Source organism: Sander lucioperca, chromosome 6 (genome assembly GCF_008315115.2).
Source record: "Sander lucioperca isolate FBNREF2018 chromosome 6, SLUC_FBN_1.2, whole genome shotgun sequence".
Taxonomy (NCBI): domain Eukaryota; kingdom Metazoa; phylum Chordata; class Actinopteri; order Perciformes; family Percidae; genus Sander; species Sander lucioperca.
In genome coordinates this window covers 4668793-4689761 of record NC_050178.1, presented here as the reverse complement: position 1 = coordinate 4689761, position 20969 = coordinate 4668793, and the positions used below count along the sequence as shown (strand labels likewise).

The 20969-nt window shown below is 38.8% G+C and overlaps 1 protein-coding gene across 1 annotated transcript; it reads left to right on the top strand.

Annotated features, from left to right (window-relative positions):
* The first annotated feature begins 102 nt into the window (after positions 1–102).
* On the top strand, positions 103–20867 carry camk1a (calcium/calmodulin-dependent protein kinase Ia). The gene is made up of 12 exons (XM_031287406.2): positions 103–375; positions 2559–2677; positions 12519–12650; positions 13631–13705; positions 14358–14496; positions 14593–14719; positions 15796–15871; positions 15956–16068; positions 16167–16245; positions 17088–17175; positions 17323–17488; positions 18257–20867. The coding sequence occupies exons 2-12, from the start codon at positions 2592–2594 to the stop codon at positions 18358–18360; spliced, it is 1185 nt and encodes a 394-aa protein (XP_031143266.1). The 5' UTR covers positions 103–375; positions 2559–2591; the 3' UTR covers positions 18361–20867.
* The last annotated feature ends 102 nt before the right edge of the window (positions 20868–20969 follow it).

The window sequence follows — 20969 nt, the reverse complement described above, 5'->3', positions numbered from 1 at the left end:
ATCAGTGTTGTCTACTAAATTATTTACAGTGACACGTTATGCCTGTTTTGCAAATAAACCTGGAAAATTGTCATACTCTGCTATAGCACTGAGCGTTATCGACTGCGCTGCTGGAAGCTTTCAGAAAACAAGGTGTACAAAAAAGCTGTTCACAAAGCCTATAGACGGTGGCTCGACTGTCATGAAGTGAATCGCAGATCACGTTTTTCGTTTTCAAGAGAACAGTGAGTGAATTTGTGCTGCACTATGTCCACATACGTCTGTTTTCTTGACGTCAGGAGAAGTCTGAGCGCACCCAGCGCTGCGCACAAGCACAGCAACCACATCGCTCCCAGAGGCAAGGAGAACACATCACAGCCACAGATCGCCGTTTAGGTATGTTTTTTCCCATTCATATATTCACGGAAACGCATCATCGTTCGTGTACGTTTCTTACAGCAATACAACTTGTAAAGCTTTGTTTTGTGCGCCTCCATGTCGCATGTCTGCAGCCTCCTGATTTAACCCAGAGATGCTGCCTTCCTTTGACATACCCTTGAGCGCTGCGGTACGGTTCGCAAACCCACACCGCATTTTCTCTCTTTAGCCTACTTGCATGATCCACACGAAAATCGAACTCATTTTCAGTATTGCAGACGTATCGCCCCGGCAAAACGTTTTAATTACCATTCAACCTCCTGCTTGCCATTCACGCCCTGCACCTTAGTGCAGAGCAGGTTATCTACTTCTCAGTGGAATATATACTACAGTTTCCATTTCAGATTTGTTTTTCTTCAGAGCAACCATAGCCTAATTGTTTAAAAGCTTCGGATGTTAAATATAGCACAAGTCCCCCAGCTGGTATCTGCCTCTACTGACCATGCGTTTGTTTTTGCGACGGTGTATGGTCCCTTCCTTGCGACTGTCTCTGCTGCACTGTTTGCCCTACTTTCTCTTATTTGTTGCTATGTCGGTTGTCAGCAAAGTACGCTGTAGTTGTTGTGGGTTGTAGTTTTTAGTGTGCAAGTTTATTTTTGTCCTAATCTATTTCGTATTAATATTTATGTTCTTAACATTTCCACAGCCTTTTAAAAGTGAAATCTCTGATTTATTCAGTCTGATATCTTTTTTTTTTTTTTTTTTTTAAAAAGACAGTTTGCAGTAGGCTACAGACCAGGCCCACAGCTTCAGTGGTTTCTTTTACTTTGATTTGACATTTCAGCTGTTATTAATCAATCATCATGCATATAAGAAGAAACTACCAACTTGTCATTGAGTCCAAGCAAACTTGCTGCAATAACCAGGACACTTTATCAGGAAAATCAATGGTTTATTTAATAGCTGATGGTTTTATGCAACCATCGGTCAGACAAGCTTACTCCACAGCGCTGTGGAGATAGGTCTGGCAATGCGAGACTAGACAAACTGTAATTGACATATTGAACTGATACTGAGGCAGAATATATTTTGCAGTATAATACTGCCCTACAAAGCAAAAAGGCAGTAACTACGCAGAGTGCAGAACTGAGAAAAATGACTTTAAAGTTATCCTGTCATCCAGCTAAGTAGTTGTAGGTAGATTATTGGACATGTGGCTGTTTTTGTTACTTTATATTAGCTTATTCTTTGTACATATCAATCCTCATATTTAATTTGATATTTTACCCCTATTTTGCAGTTACTGTATTCTTGTATTACTTACCAAAAACGTGGCACCATACCAAGGAAAAAGGCAGTAACTACAGATTCTCCAAAAACTATTTTGCCACAACTTGGGCTCTGGGTGTGTTAAATACACTGTATTTGAAATAATTGGAACCATTTGTTTTCCTGAACATGGATATACCAAAACCAAAACTAATTTGACCATTTTAGGTCAATATTTTCCACCCGGAAGCTGTTCTGGTGCTGAAACGGCTGCTTAAAGTCTCACATTGCTAAGCTGTTATCAAGTTATCCTGTCATCCAGCTAAGTAGTTGTAGGTAGATTATTGGACATGTGGCTGTTTTTGTTACTTTATATTAGCTTACTCTTTGTACATATCAATCCTCATATTTAATTTGATATTTTACCCCTATTTTGCAGTTACTGTACTCATGCTTTGTTTCACTAGGGCTTTTTGCAGTTATTGCACAAACGACTACCATTTTTCTCCAAAACGACACACATTTGAGATAAGATGTTTAGTCACATAACAAAGGATGCCTTGAATGTCATGAAAATGATAATAACTCATTTTTGACCAAAAATGCAGTTACTGCCTTTTTGTTTTGTAGGGCAGAATACTCCTAATTAAGTACATTATACAGTGCAAGGGTGCCATAGTCTTATCTATTTTCCCCACTGTGTGCTGGAAGGATGAAAACCATGTTGCCCCTTGAGAGAATTTTGGTCTTGAACACTTATTTTCATTTAAATCTCTTGTCCAATCAGTGTTATAGTCATTGGTTTGATTTAGCACAATCCTTCTGATCAGAGATGTATCTAGATTTGATTACACATGTGGTGGGTCAAAACTTAGTTTTGCATGCTCTGAGACTATTGACGTTTTTTTTAATCTCTTCTTTTTGCCCTGTAGCTGTAGTGTGGCGAACCTGATCAGCATTGTAGGATGCCTCTTGGAGAGAATGGAAATGGATGGAAAAAGAAGACATCAGACATCAAAGAACACTATGACTTCAAAGAAGTGCTGGGAACGTAAGTTGCGTTGGTAGTTTAGTGCTGTTGTCAGGGCAAGGCTGGATGTTTGATGTGGAAAAGTGGGCAACTGCACCGGGACCCCAAACGCCTTAGCTTGTGTCAGTTAGGAAAGCAAAGCTCTTATTATTATCTTAAATATTTCAAATATAATGTTAGCTCAATTTACCTCCATTGCAATGGTTCCATTTCCTCCATTGTGAATAAAAACTACCTGCATCACTACCAAAAAAAGTATGTTTATGTGTGATTTGGATGAACTAAATATGTGGTAGAGGCCCTATCTTATAGGGTCTCCTTTGTCACATATATTCTTTATTATCAGAGATTTTGTTTTTCATGGATCACATTGTGTTAAATCACACAGCACTGGTTGTTTTCCAGAATTTGAGGCAAAATATAATAAATCTGCCATGTGTAGTCTGCAGTGTGCACTATAATTGATGTGTACTTGCAGGTAACAGAGTACATTCACAATTCACAGAGAAACCAAGGGGTCAAAGAGGGCCCACCACTCATTTTTCTCCCCCACCTGCATGCTGTCAGGGCTGCAGTATTTGAGTCTGGACTCTGGAGTCTCTCAAGAAACTTGACTGACATTTTTGGACGTGCCTGTCTCACTCCTTGTCCTTGGCCGCTCTTGGATGCTGACTCCCACTTTTTTTTTTTCCTGGCCAATTTGACTTTCTTCTGAGCTATGCAAAAACATTTTAAATGGATTATGGATTGACTGATTAAAGGCAATACAAAATAAATGGCATAGTTTATATTAACAACAGCAATAACAGCTTAACTGAATCTAGTTTTGGAAGTAACTTGCATATTTCCAAGTTGGTCTCTTATTACAGCCATGACTGTGAGTTGATCATGAGTTTAAAATGACAGTGCTAGAGCTAGAGCTAGAGCTGCGTGTGAAAACTCTGTGTGTTTAACATGCATGTGTTTCATTTGCACGTGCAAATACAGTATGTTTGTGCAGTCATGTGTTGCAGATGAGTGTGTTTGTTACCAAACATGGTCAGTTCTTTCTTCCAGGCTTGGACATTATGCCAGCATCTGTGAACATGAGTATTTCAAATGTCACACTATTGTATGTAATCAAAACAATATCACTTAGACAGCTAATGGCAGAATCATACAGGGGACTTTATTTTAGCCATTCAACACAAATTATCTATATTGTACAGTACAGCAGCAATCACTTATCTAAGCCAATCCTGCCAGGTCAGTGTAGATACTGTAATGTGCATAATGTGGAGAGCACATGATAATTAGGCCTTCATGTTAGCTCTGACTTGGTTTTCTTGTTGTGAGGAGAGTGGGAAGAGTCCTAAATGGATGTGTGGCTGTTGTCAGTGACAAACATGTTTCTCTTTGTATGAAAGCAGTGAAAGCTCATGTTTCATCCAGCAATTTTCCCTGAAACTGAATTCTAACTAAATTCAGTGGTTTGTTCTTATTGTCCCTGAGTTATGTTTACAAATAATACAAATTAATGAAACCTGTAATTTGTTATATATAACCTGTCTATATCTGAATGTGTAAGAGTCAGCTGCACCTTTCTCTGCCCATGTGATGGTTGACTGGAGGGATGTGAGAGACAGTTGTGTGAACAAAGCAGTGCAAGTTATGTATTTCTCTTAATTTCTTAAGATGTCAAGATGCTCAGGGCAAAAGGAAAGATCACATGAACCTGTTTCTGCAGCTGCTGCCTAAGATTTGTCTGAAAAACTTTTAAAAGTTCAACTCGCCTACATATGAGGTGTGGCCTGTATATCGGCACCTTATATTCCCTGTTGCTCATAGTCTGGAATCCAATTTTTTTTGGTAATAAACAACAAAATTAATCTGCAACCAGCAGGAGAAAGGTTGCCTTGTAATGTTGAGGGCTGGACTCACACAGACCTGTGACTGCACTCTCCAGGGGGACAGGATTTAGCCCAGATGGTCAGGGGGCACCTCTCCACCCCCCCAAACTAAGTACAAGTGACCTAGCACACGTCCACCTGTGATGAGACGAGTGTGCCATATGGAGTGTGGTTGTTTTCTATCTTTGTGGAATCACACCTGCTTCCCCAGAGATGCTGCACAGAATCAGATTTTAATGACTGTGAAACTCTGGTTCACATCCAAAAAAGTGAAATAGCAGTGGGTAGATGATAAGGCTGTCTGGTTATGTCAAGTGCTGTAGGAGGACATCAAATAAGACTCCATCAGTCTGTGTCTCAGAGCTGTGCATGCTGTATGCAATGCACTTTGACCAGCAGTCTGTTTATTTGAGAATTCACTCAACTGCTGCTAAACGCTGATAACTTCTGTTATAATTCCACTGAGACTCGCAAGAACTTCAAACAGTGATTGTAATTTGAAGTATGATATTAAGTGTTATGTAACAAGGATTAAAAGAGTGAATTGCCAGGATAGCATGTTCCCATCTTTCATTTAAAAAAAAAATGGGGAACGAAAGGTGTAGTAATATTCCTTCCCTCCTGTCACTATAGCTGGACCTGGCAGAGGTCAGAGAGAATTAATGTGTTGACGGAAAGCTCCTTATGCTCGGAGAGAAGATTACAGAGGAGCTCTATCCAGGAATTCAGTGTGTGAAGTTAATTGATTTATGTTGAAAGTTTATATTCAGATCCAGCTAATCCTCACAGTTGTAGCTCTGTTTGGAATCCACTTCAGGACACGCTGTCCTCAAGGTAGGGTTAGCAGATTGAAACAACTCCCCCATTCTGCAGTTATCATGTCTTTCACTCTGGTCACACATGTTTTGGCTTTTTTTTTTTTTTTATTTCAACTAACACTTTTCTCCTCCAATGTCATTTACCCCAAATGAAATGAACGAGACAGGTGAAGTATAAAGCTCTGATAGAACTCTTTATAACCGTACTTCTGAGGCCTTGGCCTTTTTGGAGTTATGACGCTGTCTGAGTATTCAAAGTCAATATGGAGCCATACCTCTGGTTGCTTTTTTGTCAAATTAAGATGTAACACACTTTAAGATTCTAGCTAACTGGTGTTCTTAACTGTCATCTGGAGGCTGTCTTTACCCAGGCACTTTTTGTTAAAGACTGTAGATGGGGGTTGAAAGTAAAGCAGCTTACCCATCACTGTAGCTGTTATGGGTTATAGTTGTAATCAGTGTAATTACTAATAGTGTGTGCTTCTGTAACAACCTTGTCTTTCATGGACGTTGGCATCATGGATGTCTTTTTTAATAGTTTGATTAAATGTCCCATGAAATTACTTGAGAGCTTGTAACTTTTGACCATAGTTTGATGTGTTGGATGTGATATTGATGCATGGACATTAGTTCAGTTTACGAGTCCTGTGGACAGAGATATCCCCGCAAGCTGGCAGCTCGTCTGACAGAAATTAAGTGCATGGGGCCAGTTAATGAAGTAAAATAATATCAGACCACAACACTGCAGTAAAAACAGTTCTAAACATCCACAGCAGAACACTTCTTATGTGTATTGCTGATGCTCAATTCTCTTATCAGAGCTCTCCATCATAAAACTCTACACCAAACAAAATAGATGATATGATACAGAGCGGTTGTAGAACAAAACACTGAAAATATGGTAGGCCTTTGTGAAACTGTCTGCCAACTCAAAACATTGAGCTCAAATCAACTAAACCTGCAAAAAGTTGCAGAAGTTGGTTGGTTCTCAGAAGGTACCTGCACCCCTTTCATGCTATTTGATTAAATATTAAAATACATATTGAGCTTTAACCTCAGGAGAGCCCTAAGTAAAAATGCAAAGAGACATTTGGCGTATGATAGTTGAATGTTGTACCCAGAAACAATGCATAACATTGGTGCCTTAAAAAAGAAACAAGATAATGGGGGAGACCAGTTTTAAGAACTCCTCATGTAGATAACGTGTAGGAGCATAACATTGTGAGTATGCAGTACTAACAACAACACTGTTGGAAAGCACTCATGCTGGTTGTTTATAGAGAAGAGCAGAGGAGTTAAGAGGTTTGACCTACACATGACTTTAGTATAGTAGATGGAAAATACACAGTTGTACAATTGTTAGTGAATGGTCCAGTCCCATGTTTTGTTGATATGAATACATACAGTTATTTTACATTCCGAAATAAGAATGAATCTAGAGATTGTTTGGAATTAGATTATACTGTATGTCCGCACATATCCACTCTTCTCCATCTGTCTCTCTCTCAAACACACACCGCCAAGCACACACACAATATGGATTAAGGCTAAAAAGAGAAAAGCTTTTTCGGGACTTGGAAGGAATGTTGGGCTTGAAGGGAGCGCTTGCATCAGGTGAGATCGATAGACTTGCGGATGCTCTAAGCTGTCTGATACAGGTCCAAGGGGCCTGACTCTGCCTGATGGATAGTGTCTTAAGAAAAAAAACAAGTAATATTTGACATTGCTGCAAACATCCATGATTTTGAGTGCAATGGGATTTAATTACATCACACTCTCTGATCGCATAGTTCATAATTGTGTAACCAGTCCAGGAGCCAGTTGCACCAGCTGTTCACAAACTTAGCCTAGTTATAACATGTTTAGTGTTTACTAAGTGGAAATGTACGCATAACTAAATTAAAGCGGGTTGCACCACACAAACTAGTTAATACCAAGAGATTAGTTGTAAATAAATATTTACACCTGTCACGATTGGAAGTGCAGGCAGCAGGGGAAGGACCCAAACACAGATGAAACAGAAAGATTGGTGCAGTTCAAAGATTTATTGTACTTAAATTATCTTACAGCCAGGTATTGGTAGTCAGGCAGGTACAGATACTGGTTGACAGATTCAGGACCAAGAGCAGATCGAGTCAGGTTAAAAGGTTGTTTGAAATCCAATGAACAATGTAACTGGCAAAGGAACAAAGGAAGTGGGCTGTTATTTGTAGAGCTGAATCTAATCAGAGGGAATGGGAAGGTGGCAGGTGGGTGGTGAGGAGATGGGCTGGGAAGGCCAGGCAGAGCAGATGAGACAAGTTGAAGCAAGTTTGTAGGTAGGTGTAGCAGCCAGGTGATGGGGAATGGAAGGACAGTCTGAAGACATCTGCTGGATGGAAGGAAAATGGCAATGGACAAGCCTGGGGAATGGAGAATGTGGCTGAAGAGGAGGCACAGAGGAACAAACTGTGACAACACCCAGTTACTGCTATGTGTGACTGTTGAGTAGCTAGCTAAGCCAACTGACAAAACTAACGTTAGCTTGCTAATATTTGACCTGTTTACAGTGAAGAATAAAAAAACATGGTACATGGTGCTTAATAATAATATAACCTGGGAAGATTTTAAATTACATTTCACAAAAATAATACAGGCCTACCTCAAATTACAAAATGGTATGATAACGTTTTGATAGCCTTAGCTAGGTCAGCATAATCAGATATTTCCCCACTCTTTCTAAACAGCTAGCTCTGATACACACATATTTCTCCCTCTATGCATATATAAATAAAAACAAGTCATACCTACATTACACAAGTTTTGGAATTTATGCTACAGCTTGTGATGCTACAGGGATTTCCTGTTTAGATTGATTGCTTTTGGTTGGACGGTGTGATTTACACATTACTAACGTCTTGACTATTTCAAACGTTTCTTATGTTTTAATGGTGCAACTTAATTTATCACTTGTTAGCTAGTTGGCTACTACGAACTAGGGAAGGAGTTTACCAACCAAATTAATGAAGGGAGTTCTTTGCAACTTTTGAAGTTTTTTTTTCAAAAATTAAAATGTCTTAACATGAATCCAATAAATTATAAGCAAATATAAAACAGCCTATTTGTGAGTAAAAAAAAAACACATTGATGATAGGCTTACTGGTGAATTGGTAAGGAAATCTCTAAGGTAGCCATCCACAGATACAGTTTATCCTACGGATTCACTGTGTCACATGTATGTTAACATTAAAACATGATTTATAAAATCATACCAACAATTATTTTAATAGCTTAGCATTATATGCACTAAAAAGGTATGTATAAAGGCTTTAGGCCGCCCACACATAATTGTAGGCCCAGTTTAGACTTTACAATATGTAGTAAGGGGTCCCTGCTCCGTCGCTCTCTCAGTTAAGGGGTCCTTGGCTTAAAAAACTTTGAAGACCCCTGCTCTAGAGCATGTGTCTGCATCCATGTAGTTAACATTTATCATGTTAAAATTCATAGTGAAGAATGTTTAGGTGATGCCTTTCAGACATGGAAGGGGCCAATAAGAGCACACGTATCATAGTGAAAGCACTGCAGCAAAATGAGAATGTGTGAATCAATATTTTGCCATATGGGCAGCTCATGATCTGCTTATGGCTTTGGGGCAGACACCATCACTCACAGATGCAAAATTACCAGACATAGAGCTTTTATGTCATGCTTCATCTATCTATCTATCTATCTATCTATCTATCTATCTATCTATCTATCTATCTATCTATCTATCTATCTATCTATCTATCTATCTATCCAGCTATCCATCTATCTATCTATCTATCTATCTATCTATCTATCCATCTATCCATCTATCTATCTATCTATCTATCTATCTATCATTCTATTTGTTCATGTACAGAAGAACAGCAGAGCGTCAGCTATGAGTCTTGAGGCCAATGCAATGACTCAAATGAAACGTATTTATTAATGTGCATGCCAGGATTTATTGGCATAAAATAGATAAAAGGATGTGTCAACATGTCAGAGATCTGTTGCTGATTACTGGTGGAAAACAGAAAATTTGTGTTTTAATCTGAGAGTGAAGAAATTGAAGTCTATAAATCTGGTCAATAATCATTTCACTCCTGTCGAATGCTAAGATGAACACATTAGCTGGTAACTAAATGGCATCGGTTCAGAATAACAGCTACAGCAGCTTCCTGTCTCCCTCTGTCTGCTGTTCCTCTTCCCAAACCCCCTGAGAGCCCACCCCTACTAAGTCTCCAAGTACAAATTAGCAAGTAGCAACTGGGTACTTAATTACAATATGTCTCAAGGCAACAGTAGAGAAGTGTAAGCAAGCATTTTCTTCTTTTTCTTCGGAGTAGCATAGAAAAAGCATGGATCAGGTCACATACAATATAAACTTAACTCAAAATTTGTAATCAGATATTTAATGTAGTACAGTTGTGACAATAGGAGTGGTGACAATGGATGAAATAACAGATACTGTTGCTACTGTCATATTTGGTTCTTGTTAAACTGAAAATGACATTATTTAGTTGTGTGTTTAAGGGTCTGTTACATAAAAAAAAAAACAATGTTCTGTTTAACTGGATTTCGAGGATTGCAATGCTCTCATTGCACCATATTGCACTGCTCACCGATATTTTAGAAACAGCCGTGGTTGGGGCTCACATGACCATTTTTTCTTGTCTCAGATTGATTCATTTAGAAGCTAACCAGCTAGAGCTAAAACTGTGGGGCCATTATTGTAGCAAAACTAGTAGCAAATGTGTGTGGAGAGTTATACAACTGTAACTCAATCCACATGTCCGTAATCAGATTGGAAAATGTGTAAAGAAATTTCCAAATCTGTATTCAGATTTGCTAGTGTATTGAGATTTTTAAATATGTAGAAACATTAGTAAATGAAAAAGGCTGTATTGTTACTGAGGCACAATGCAAGCAAAGAGGTACAGGCAAATCGCCACACACATTTGCAGATCTCTGTCACAGCAGAAGTGTAGCAAAAGTAATGTGTAAAAAGACAGCCATTTTAGACACCTGCTGAGTTGTAACTGATATATTGTCTGTAGTTCCAGCTCTTGGAGCAAAATACTAAGACTTTTCAGCCAATAATATATATGTACGCATTTACAGATTTGTCTACACATTTACAAATCTTAATACACTTGCAAATCTGAACACACATTTGCAGATTCCTGTACAACTTCACAAATCTCTTTACCCATTAAGAGATTGATTTTACACATTTACAAATCTGATTACGCACACACAGATTAAGATACAGTTGCACAACTCACCACACACATTTGCAAATAGTTTTGCTACAATAATGGCCCCAAAACGATTAGTGGATTAATTGAATCGTAGATTGACAAAATGAATTGGCTGCTATTATGATAATTAAATAATCATTTTGTAACTCAATTTAAAGCATAAAAGCCAAACATTCTCTGCTTCCAACTTCTCAAGTGTGAGATTTTAGTGCTTTTCTCTGTTTTCTATCATTGTAAACTGAATATTTTGTGTTTTTAACTGTTGGTCTGACAAAATAAAACATTTGAAGACCCCACCTTGGGTTCTGTGACACTGTGACAGGCATTTTTAATAATTATAATAATCATTAGTTGCAGCCCTGTAACCAACAAAGCTTTCTCTCCATGCATGGCCAGAAACAGAAACATATAGTTTTTAGTTCCCACTATAAATTAATGTCAGTCACCACCTTTAGTGTTCTACCTGTCTGTCTGGTCCATTGACCCTTCTATTTTAAACAGCCAACAAGACTAAATAGATTATTACTCACTGATAACAGAGATTTGACACTCCTGACCCTTTGAGGAAACCCTCACTGTAAATGCTGCAGACTTAAACACATTAACATGCTTTTATGGGTCGATGCAAATTGGTGCTTTATGTGATTTTGCTTTTAGATTATTTTAAGGACTTTTAGAAAAATGAAACCGGAGATATGTGTGAGAATCGTCTCTCCTCGTGTGCATCAGCTTCACTATGCAAACGTTTCTGCTTCGCTGGTTCGTTGAGCACAAGATGGCCACGGTACATAGCAAAGGATTACCACAGATCCACATTGGGCATTTAATATGACATGATGATGGGAGGAGGTGTACTGGGAGATGGTCAGGTTTGCACAATAACTCTTCCGCTCTGTAATTAACTGTTAATAACCATTAGAAGCAGAATAAACAGAAAGTGAGAGAGGTTTGCCTCCATATCTTATCTTATTGACAACAGCACTGTGACGTCTGCATCCTTTTATTATAGGTTGCGCACTTAAATGAAGTTAAGATTGAAAACGCCTCACACGCTTCACAGATGGAAAATAATTGGGAATATTTGCTAAAACATGAACATTGAACTCCCATTGTGCATTGCATGACGGTGCTGTTTCACACACACATGTAAAGGAGCCCTGCGGTTGCTAACGATCCTCCTGAGCTCTCTCCCACGTTCCTAAGGGGAGACTGTGTAAATACACACTATTCTCCCTCTCACCATCACCATAATCCATAATGCAGTCTAGTCTCCCTCAGGAACAGCCACACTACATTTACTGTATCTATTATTGAATAGATTAAAAATAGTTTCTTTTTTATTTTATTTTTATTTTATAAACAAGGGATATTACTACAAATGTCTGTATGTGACTGTTGCTTCACCTCCTGAGCCTTTTCTCAGCCCCCCCAAAAATACTTTTGCTAATGTCACCATTTTAAATTATTCATCTAAACACCACTCACACACACAAACACAAATAGCGGAATGGAGGGTATTTCGAGATCTTTTTTTAAAAGCTTGTGGTTAGTTGAGAGACCAGGCCACATACATATATACTAACTGGACTTTATCTAGTGTGGGAATCAACCAAAAACACACATTTGCACTGAAAAGATATCAAGTATTATAAAATGATTTGCATGAAAAGCTCTAAATATTCATATTAGTACCTCATATTAGTAGTCATTAGTACCTTCTTTTGTGTAACATTTTCAATCCATCATGGCCTGTAGCCTAAGAAGAATGAATCCTACTTTAGCTCTCCCATCTTGTTCATTTCACCCCACACTCCCACACATTCTCTTTCTTTCTCTAACGTGTGTGTGTGTGTGTGCTATGTGTGTGTTTCCACTGCCTGTGTTTTAGGGGAGCTTTCTCAGAGGTGGTTTTAGCAGAGGAAAAGAGGACCCAAAGGCTGGTGGCCATCAAGTGCATCCCTAAGAAAGCGTTGGAAGGCAAAGAGAACAACATTGAAAATGAGATTGCAGTACTACACAGGTAAGGTCACTGAAGTTCCTTGCGATGCGTCAGCTGTTGCTTTGTGTCCAGCGGGAGGAATTAGTCAGTGTGGCCTCTTCCAACAATGCATGTGCAGTTGCACAATGTATGCAAGGGGTCAAGTGAATGGGTGACTAAATGCATGGTGTCAGTAGAAACAGTAGGATTGTGCACCGGAAATGTCAGGAGTAAAGAAGATAGACCTATTTTTAGTGTCCCTGTTGCCAGGGCAACAGCACACAGAGGCGGAGATGGTGTGGAGTTCCCCGCAGCAGTGTATTGAAGAAAGAGAAAGAGACATAGAGGGTGGAGAAGTGGAGAGGGGGTGGGGTATGATAGAAGGAGAGAGATATGGCAGAATGGGAGGAGGAGAGTTTGGCCAAATATTTAAAGTCACTGTTAAATAAATAACAGAGCCATGAGAGCAAGAGATGTGAAGAAAGTTAATCTGAAAAAAAACACACAGAGGGATTCTCTATTTCTACTAGAAGTCACATCTCAGCTGCTGATTTGTTACAGCGATGGTGTGTTCATATACTTGAGAGCCAAGAGAGATGCATGATTGTCTGTTGGCTCATAACAACAAACGATCCAATTCTATTTATTTTTTTGTGTGTGTGTAAGAATAGTATTTATAGTCAAGCCCTGTAGCTATAATCTCCAAATATGTTCTTTGTTACTGGTTCCAGCTGCATATCACTGGCCATTGTCATTCTTAGCAAGAGGTAGTTACAGTATCTGAAGCTTTTCTGTATCTGATCTGACAGTTTGTATTTTAGGAGAGGAGTACAAACAAAGTTTTCATCCCAATTAAATGTCAGGCTTTTCATAGAAAAGAGAGAACAGGCCACTCTAAATTTGAAGTATGCTCAAGAATGCCATCTGGTGACCAATTGCCAATAAGCATGAGAGAAATGTGGCTCAATTAAAACAATGCAACATATTCTATGTTCTGATTTCTGTTCATTTATCTTCCTCAGAATCAAGCACCCCAACATTGTTACGCTGGAGGACATTTTTGAAAGTACATCCCACCTATACCTTGTCATGCAGCTGTGAGTTCTTTTTTCTCCTTATCTTACACAAGGGCCAATTGTATGACAGAAGGGGTGCATTTAGCATCCATTTTTACTGTACAGATTTGATTCATCAGTTTGTTGATTTTTGAACATTTTTGGCTTAGCATATAAAATGGGACTTTTTACATCACTGTAAATCAAATATATTTGGGTTTTGGGTTTGTCAGACAAAACAAAACATCTATAATAAATATATATAATATATAATAATAAATGTCGCCATGGGATCAGAGAATTATTATTATTTTTTTGTGATGTTTTTTACTTTATTCATCATTTAGTTAACATGCAGTTTCCCCCCAAATAGCTTTAAGGATAATGTTATTCCACTTCTAGTGTCATATATATTCATATATACAGTATATCATAAATAATCTGTATCAGTTCAAATACTCAACTTTTACTATTTTTAACACCACCAAATATTTTAGATGTCTAGATGTATCATTTTATACACAATTTCTGTCAAATTCAGCCTGATACATTTGGTAACATACGTATCCAGAATTTTAAAAAAAGTTTTGTGGTTCGAACAGTATTTAGCTGCACAGCATAAGCCTTATTTGCAGCCTAAATTCAATACAAAACCAGTAATGTTTAGCTGTTTTCCATGATTTTCACCTGGCAGGGTATCTGGAGGTGAGTTGTTTGACAGGATTGTAGAGAAAGGTTTCTACACAGAGAGAGATGCCAGCCAACTCATCCACCAGATCTTGGATGCAGTTAAATATCTCCACGATATGGGGATCGTCCACAGAGACTTGAAGGTATCATAGACAGAAATATAACAGCTCAATCTGGCTTGCAGTTGGCCCTTTTTTCTCCCTTGCAAACTTCTTTGATTGCTCTTCTCATCTTTGCAGCCAGAGAATCTGCTGTATTACAGTTTAGATGAAGACTCCAAAATTATGATCAGTGACTTTGGACTGTCAAAGATTGAGGGATCAGGCAGTGTCATGTCCACAGCCTGCGGTACTCCTGGATATGTGGGTAAGGCATTTATTTCGCTGGTCAGCCAGACTCTCCTCACCACCCCCCTCTCTTTAAAGGTCCCATGGCATGAACATTTCACTTTATGAGGTTTTTTAACATTTAATATGAGTTCCCCCAGCCTGCCTATGGTCCCCCAGTGGCTAGAAATGGCGATAAGTGTAAACCGAGCCCTGTGTATCCTGCTCCGCCTTTGAGAAAATGAAAGCTCAGATGGGCCAATCTGGAATCTTCCCTTTATGTCGTCATAAGGGGAAAGGTTACCTCCCCTTTAGAAAGGAGAGAATTTTCTATGCTTCTGCAGTCCACAACAATCCGGTGCAACCAGGGCAGGACAAGACAGTGTAGAGTGAAAGGATCGCCGGTTTCGACGTTTTGATGTAAGGTTACATCTTCGAAAACATTAACATCGAAATGTTAGTCACTGTTATGCACCTTAAAAAAAAAACAACAACAACTATGAATTAAGAAGACATATGTGTTGCACCGGTGATCTTTTCACGTTACCTCCCCTTTCTCTGCTTTGCCCGCCCAGAGAATTTGGCCCGCCCATGAGAAAGAGAGAGACATCATAGCTTGCAAACGAGCGAAGCATGGCAGTTGGTCAAGGCCGCATCCCCCCCCTCCACCTTGCCCCCCCCCCTCAATAGCATTTGAAGCTACAGACACAGAAATGGCACGTCATAAGGAAAGCTCATTGTGGGACTGGCTCTAGTGGCTGTAATTCTGCACCAAGGCTGAATTTCGGGAAAGAGACTTCAGATACAGTATTAGGGGACCACTGAGGCCTATATAAAAGCATCCAAAAAGCAGCATGTCATAGACCTTTAATGTGAGCTCAGCACTGATATCACCTCTTTATTCATTGTGTTGCGAGAGGCTCTTTCATCCACTACTGAGTCAATTGGAAGTGTTTCACAAGTGCTCTCTAGCTGTTTAGCGTGCCCTACCAGATCACATGGTATCACTGAAAGGTCAAGATTACTCGTATTCACCCCCACTGCTGCTCTGTCTGTGTCGTATATTTTCCACTTTTTTTCCTGAATATCTGCTGTGTGTGTGTGTGTGTTTCCCAGCTCCCGAGGTGCTCGCTCAGAAGCCGTACAGCAAAGCAGTGGACTGCTGGTCCATAGGAGTTATTTCTTATATTCTGTAAGTCTGAGCTCATTTATCACTGAGAAGTATGTAAAGTGATAATTTTCCAGTATTGAATATGTTCCTATATCGCTCCCTCAGGTTATGTGGATATCCTCCATTTTACGATGAAAATGATGCCAAGTTATTTGAGCAGATTCTGAAAGCAGAGTATGAATTTGACTCTCCGTACTGGGATGACATATCAGATTCAGGTACTAGTGATTACAAAAAATATGTACAGCAGTTTCAACAGTGAAAACTAACAAATCAGAGTGGACTATTACACCATGAACTTGATTTATGTTTGCAGCCAAAGACTTCATCTGTCACCTGATGGAGAAAGACCCTTTGAAGAGATATACATGTGAGCAGGCCCTCCAGCACCCATGGTGAGAAAGTCAAAATACAAATTATCTTATATATCTAAAAAAAATATATATATATATATATAAATACACTTCATACTTACTAATCCCCTCAATATGGCTGTGTCATGCTGAAATCTACAGTATTTGTCAATTTGTTGATTGAAGGAACAAAAAACTGTGGAAATTTCAATTTAACTGAAATGAATCGCCAACATTTTTTGTAATAGATTAGACACATTTATCAAGCATTCTCTAGCTTCATGTGAGGATGTGCAGCTTGTATATGCTTATATCAGTGTAAATTGATAATCTTTGGAATTTGGACTGTTGGTTAACCAAAACAAGCAATTTAAAGACATCACTTTGGGCTCTTGGAAATTATAATGGCCATTTTACAGACTTAATGTAAAACTCAATAAATAATAAAAACAAAATGAATCAGTTAATTGACAAAATAATCAACAGTAGGTCTGCAGCTAACATTTTTTTTTTATTATAGATTAATCTGTTGATTATCTTCTCAATTAATTGATGAATCTCTTGAAGTAGTGAAAAAGTAAATACATGCACATTGTAATTTCACAGAGCTGAAGGTGACACACTCAAATGTCTTGTTTTATCCAACCAACTATGAATTTAGTTTACTATCATATACTATATACTATACTGTACGGTGTGACAAAGAAAATTATCAAATCTCAAAAAAAATTTGAGAGCTGGAACTAGCTAAAGTTATCAAAAATTATCAAAATAGTTGCAGATTTATTTTCTGTCGATCTACTAATCTGCAAATAATACGATGATAAGCCCCAGCCAGGTGCCTCAACTGCCTGTAAATTCTCAAATTCGTGTTGACTTTACAGGATCTGCGGAGACACAGCTCTGGACAAAAATATCCATGAATCTGTCAGCGCTCAGATCAAGAAGAACTTTGCCAAAAGTAAATGGAAGGTCAGTGCCTTGGCTGAATCATACAGCAGCCTGCTGAAAGAGCAGTATTAAGATTGGCAGAACATTTTGTACGCCTTTGCTGTTTTTCTCCCTCAGTAGTTGTCACACACAGACAGGTTTTTCTTTCCTCTCTCTCTCTCTCTGTAGCAAGCATTTAATGCCACAGCAGTGGTGCGCCACATGCGGAAGTTGCAGCTGGGCACTAGTCTCGAGGGACCCAGTCAGATTACTCCCACCAGTCCCTGCCATGGACATCTGCTCCCAGAGGAAGAGGAGGAAGAAGATGATTTGGGGAATGGGGAGGAGGAGAGCTGTAAGTTATCAGTTTACAGTGAATGAACAAACACTCTCTTCTGGCTCTTTTCACTTACAATAATTATGACCCAGTATGTTGTTAAAGGGTAAGTAAAGTAAGATAATTCAACTAAATTGAATGGTTTAATAGTAGGAATCTTTCTTAAATCTACAGTACCATCTATCCCATATAGCATGAATGCAGCATACTCAGACAGTACCTAGAGAAGGGGAAGAATTGAGAGGTATGCATGGGATTGAATAGAAGAGGAAGGATGAAGGAGATGAATGAGTGTAAAGAGGGATAGAGGGATGGAGGTGAGTGGATGAAGGCAAGAGACTGAGTCAAACAGGAGACTATGGGTCAACCAGGTATACTGGTTACTATACTACATCACCAGGCGATGAGAGGTTTAGCTGAGGCATGACCTTGCTCCTGAATATGAGTTAACTTGTTAAAAGAAAATTATAGTATTGTCAACCTGGGTCATATTCTCATAACTGTGGCCGTTATACCTTTTTGTCATCGTTACCTTGCACTTGCCACCTCCAAACATTGAAAGTAAACACAGAAATTAGCACCCAGGATTAGCTGCATTTGCTAACTTCTTCAAAATTTGAATAGGAAGCCCCAATATCTGTTGTTTTGTAGGAGTCAAATTTCCCTTATCTCCACAAGGAGGTGGTGAGTGCAAAGTTATTATGACCCATATTTAGAATGGCCACAATTATGAGAATAAGAAAAATGTTCTTCATATGTTCCCTTGTTTTGCTCTAATCTCTTCAGTGTCCCACTACGAGGATGGCCGTCGTGGAAGCACCGAGGGCAGCGCAGATCGGGACAGCCTGAGAAGCTGCACCTACTGCTGCAGGCCAGCCAGTCGCGTTTGAGCACAACCTCCTGTTGTCATGGTGACATTGTATCCCTGGAGCGCCCAGAGCCCGTCCGCCCGCCCAGTCTGGCCAGGAATGCAGAATAGTTATCAGGCAGTGTCCACCAGAGTACATCCACAGTGAGCAGGTCACTGTCCCAGTGTGGAGAAACATACTGGAAGTCTTTTAGTCCAAAACAAAAAAATACACATCCCTACTCCCTTTTTTTTTCAGAACAGAATGAAAGGCTGCTCCGAGTGGACAGTGATTTAAAGAAAGGGCCAGTCTGCATGATTAGCAACCTTACATGTAGTTTTCCTTTGTGCAGCTATAGCAGACTAGGGATCATGTGTGTACATTACAAGAAGTGGTTCTGGATGTTAACTTCAGGATGGATCCACGCCTCTGGAGTCTTCTCCATTATTTTTATTCTCACATTATCTGTCACATCTACCTCTAATCATAATTACCGTCTGTCTACATCCATCTGGCTCACACAGTCTACATTACTGGCAGCTTTCTCCAAAAATCTGGCCAGACAGGGCACAAAGAAAAGGGGAACGCTTTCTAGAAGGAAATACTGAAAGCTACTCCTGCATGTCTTTAAACTCCTTACCCATCAATGTGACTCGGTCTAGTCACTGACCAAGTAGCTGTTTAGTTGAATAGAGTAAATCTCAAGGCATGACTTCACTGCCGATGCCACCTTGCCCATTTGTTCTTTTTGATCATTCTGTCTTTTTTCTCATATTAAGAGTTTCTGTCCTTTTATAAGTATTTATTACTTTTGTTTAAAGCCTTTTTATGGAAAGTGGAGGGTGATTCTGAGGATTATGGACTCTATATTCTGGCTCAGACTGGGTTTGTGAAGAGCGGTTCTGACCTGGAGTGACTGCATGCGTCTGTTTGGGAAAACATCGAAACATATGAATATCAAAAGAATACTTTTTTTTGTTTAGTTTTATGGCTGTTATCAGAGGCTCAAACTGAGATCCCCGTCTAGACTAAAAGTCAAAGTCTGTAAATCACAGGAATCGGACCTTCCTCCGTGGGCTCACATCATGTTAGGAGGAGTCATTTTGAATGTGCGATTATGTTGAGAATCTACTGTCAGTGGGAAGAAAACCATTATATACATATCACACTCATCCTACCTGTTCTGTTTCTGATAAACGTCTAAATATCAGCCTGCTGTCAGTCTCTGGGTCTTAAGCCAAGTCGCAGGGATCTCAGTCTGGGCGCTCTGCCTGCTCTGTGCTGTGCACCTCTAGTGGAAGAAGTTTTGGTCTACTGTTTGCATGACCTGGTTAAATATGTTTACATGAATGATGATCAATTAGTATAAACACACATGATTATTATTACTCTGTTGTATTGAAAAAATGATGTAATACTGTAATTTTGAGGTATATAATGTGAAGTAAGTAACACCAGAAGTAACGTTGTTGACAAAGTACAACACAGCACAGTGGACTTATCATTTGCATTGACTATGATGGTCAAGTCTCTACCTAAGTGACATTTCTCTTGTACTATGTTTATTTACTACTCAAATATTGTTTTTTTCAGTCTGTTTTCTTGCCGTTGCTTATGTAGAATCTATTTATTATTCACTGATACCCAGGCACAAGCAGAAAAAATACACATATCCTAATTTTACACAGGTGCCAGCCACAGTACAGAACATGAAATAAAAACATCACGGTGCTGGAAGCATTACCTGTCTGCCATGGAAGCAGCTTTCAGTGTCCTCGCTCTACATTTGTCCTCCTGGGTAGATGAACTACAGCACTAAAGCCATACAGTGAAGTGGGGATGTTTTACTGTAGATTCAGATATGTCGTCATCTTATAAATATACGGCTCAGATGAAGGATGACGATGTTTCGGCACAATATGTAATGTAAAAAAAATCTCCCTGAAACTACTTTAATCCTGATATTAATCATAACATACCATTGTTAATTTAAAGTATGTCATGACACAATGCTGTGTTATTAGTTAGTTGTAGAGATAGCCAACCAATCCCACATAAAACCAGTTTCCTCGATCTGTCACTGATACTTACAGGTCCATAGTACGATAAAAGAAGGCAATCACAATCAGATTTACATGACTGTAAGTGTGGAAAATATGCAAACTGTGTGTGAAGGGCTTCATGTTAACTGTAAGATAGCCAATGTTAATGACTTTAATAACCTGGCTATTTTTTGTTTAATATAAATGTAATGACCTTATATTGAACCTTACCTGGGATTTGTTTTCGACTTGGCTGTGTTTTAAAAAAAGGAAGAAGCTTATTTTACCCATTACAAACACATCTAAATGCATAAAGAAACACATGTATATTATATATATAAATATAAGTATATATTGTATATCCTTTTTTGTAAAAGCTGTTTTGAGCTACAAATGTATGGATGCAATGCATCATGGGTTATTTAACAAGATGTGAGAAAATATAGTGATTTGTACTCACAGAGATATGATTGCAGGAAATGAAAATAAAACTTCCTTGTCTATGCATTGTGTGTTCTGTCATTATACAATAACTTTACTTTTAGATGTGCATGTAAACACTGAGTTGTGGAAACGATTCAAACATTTAAACTGATTACAAATGACATG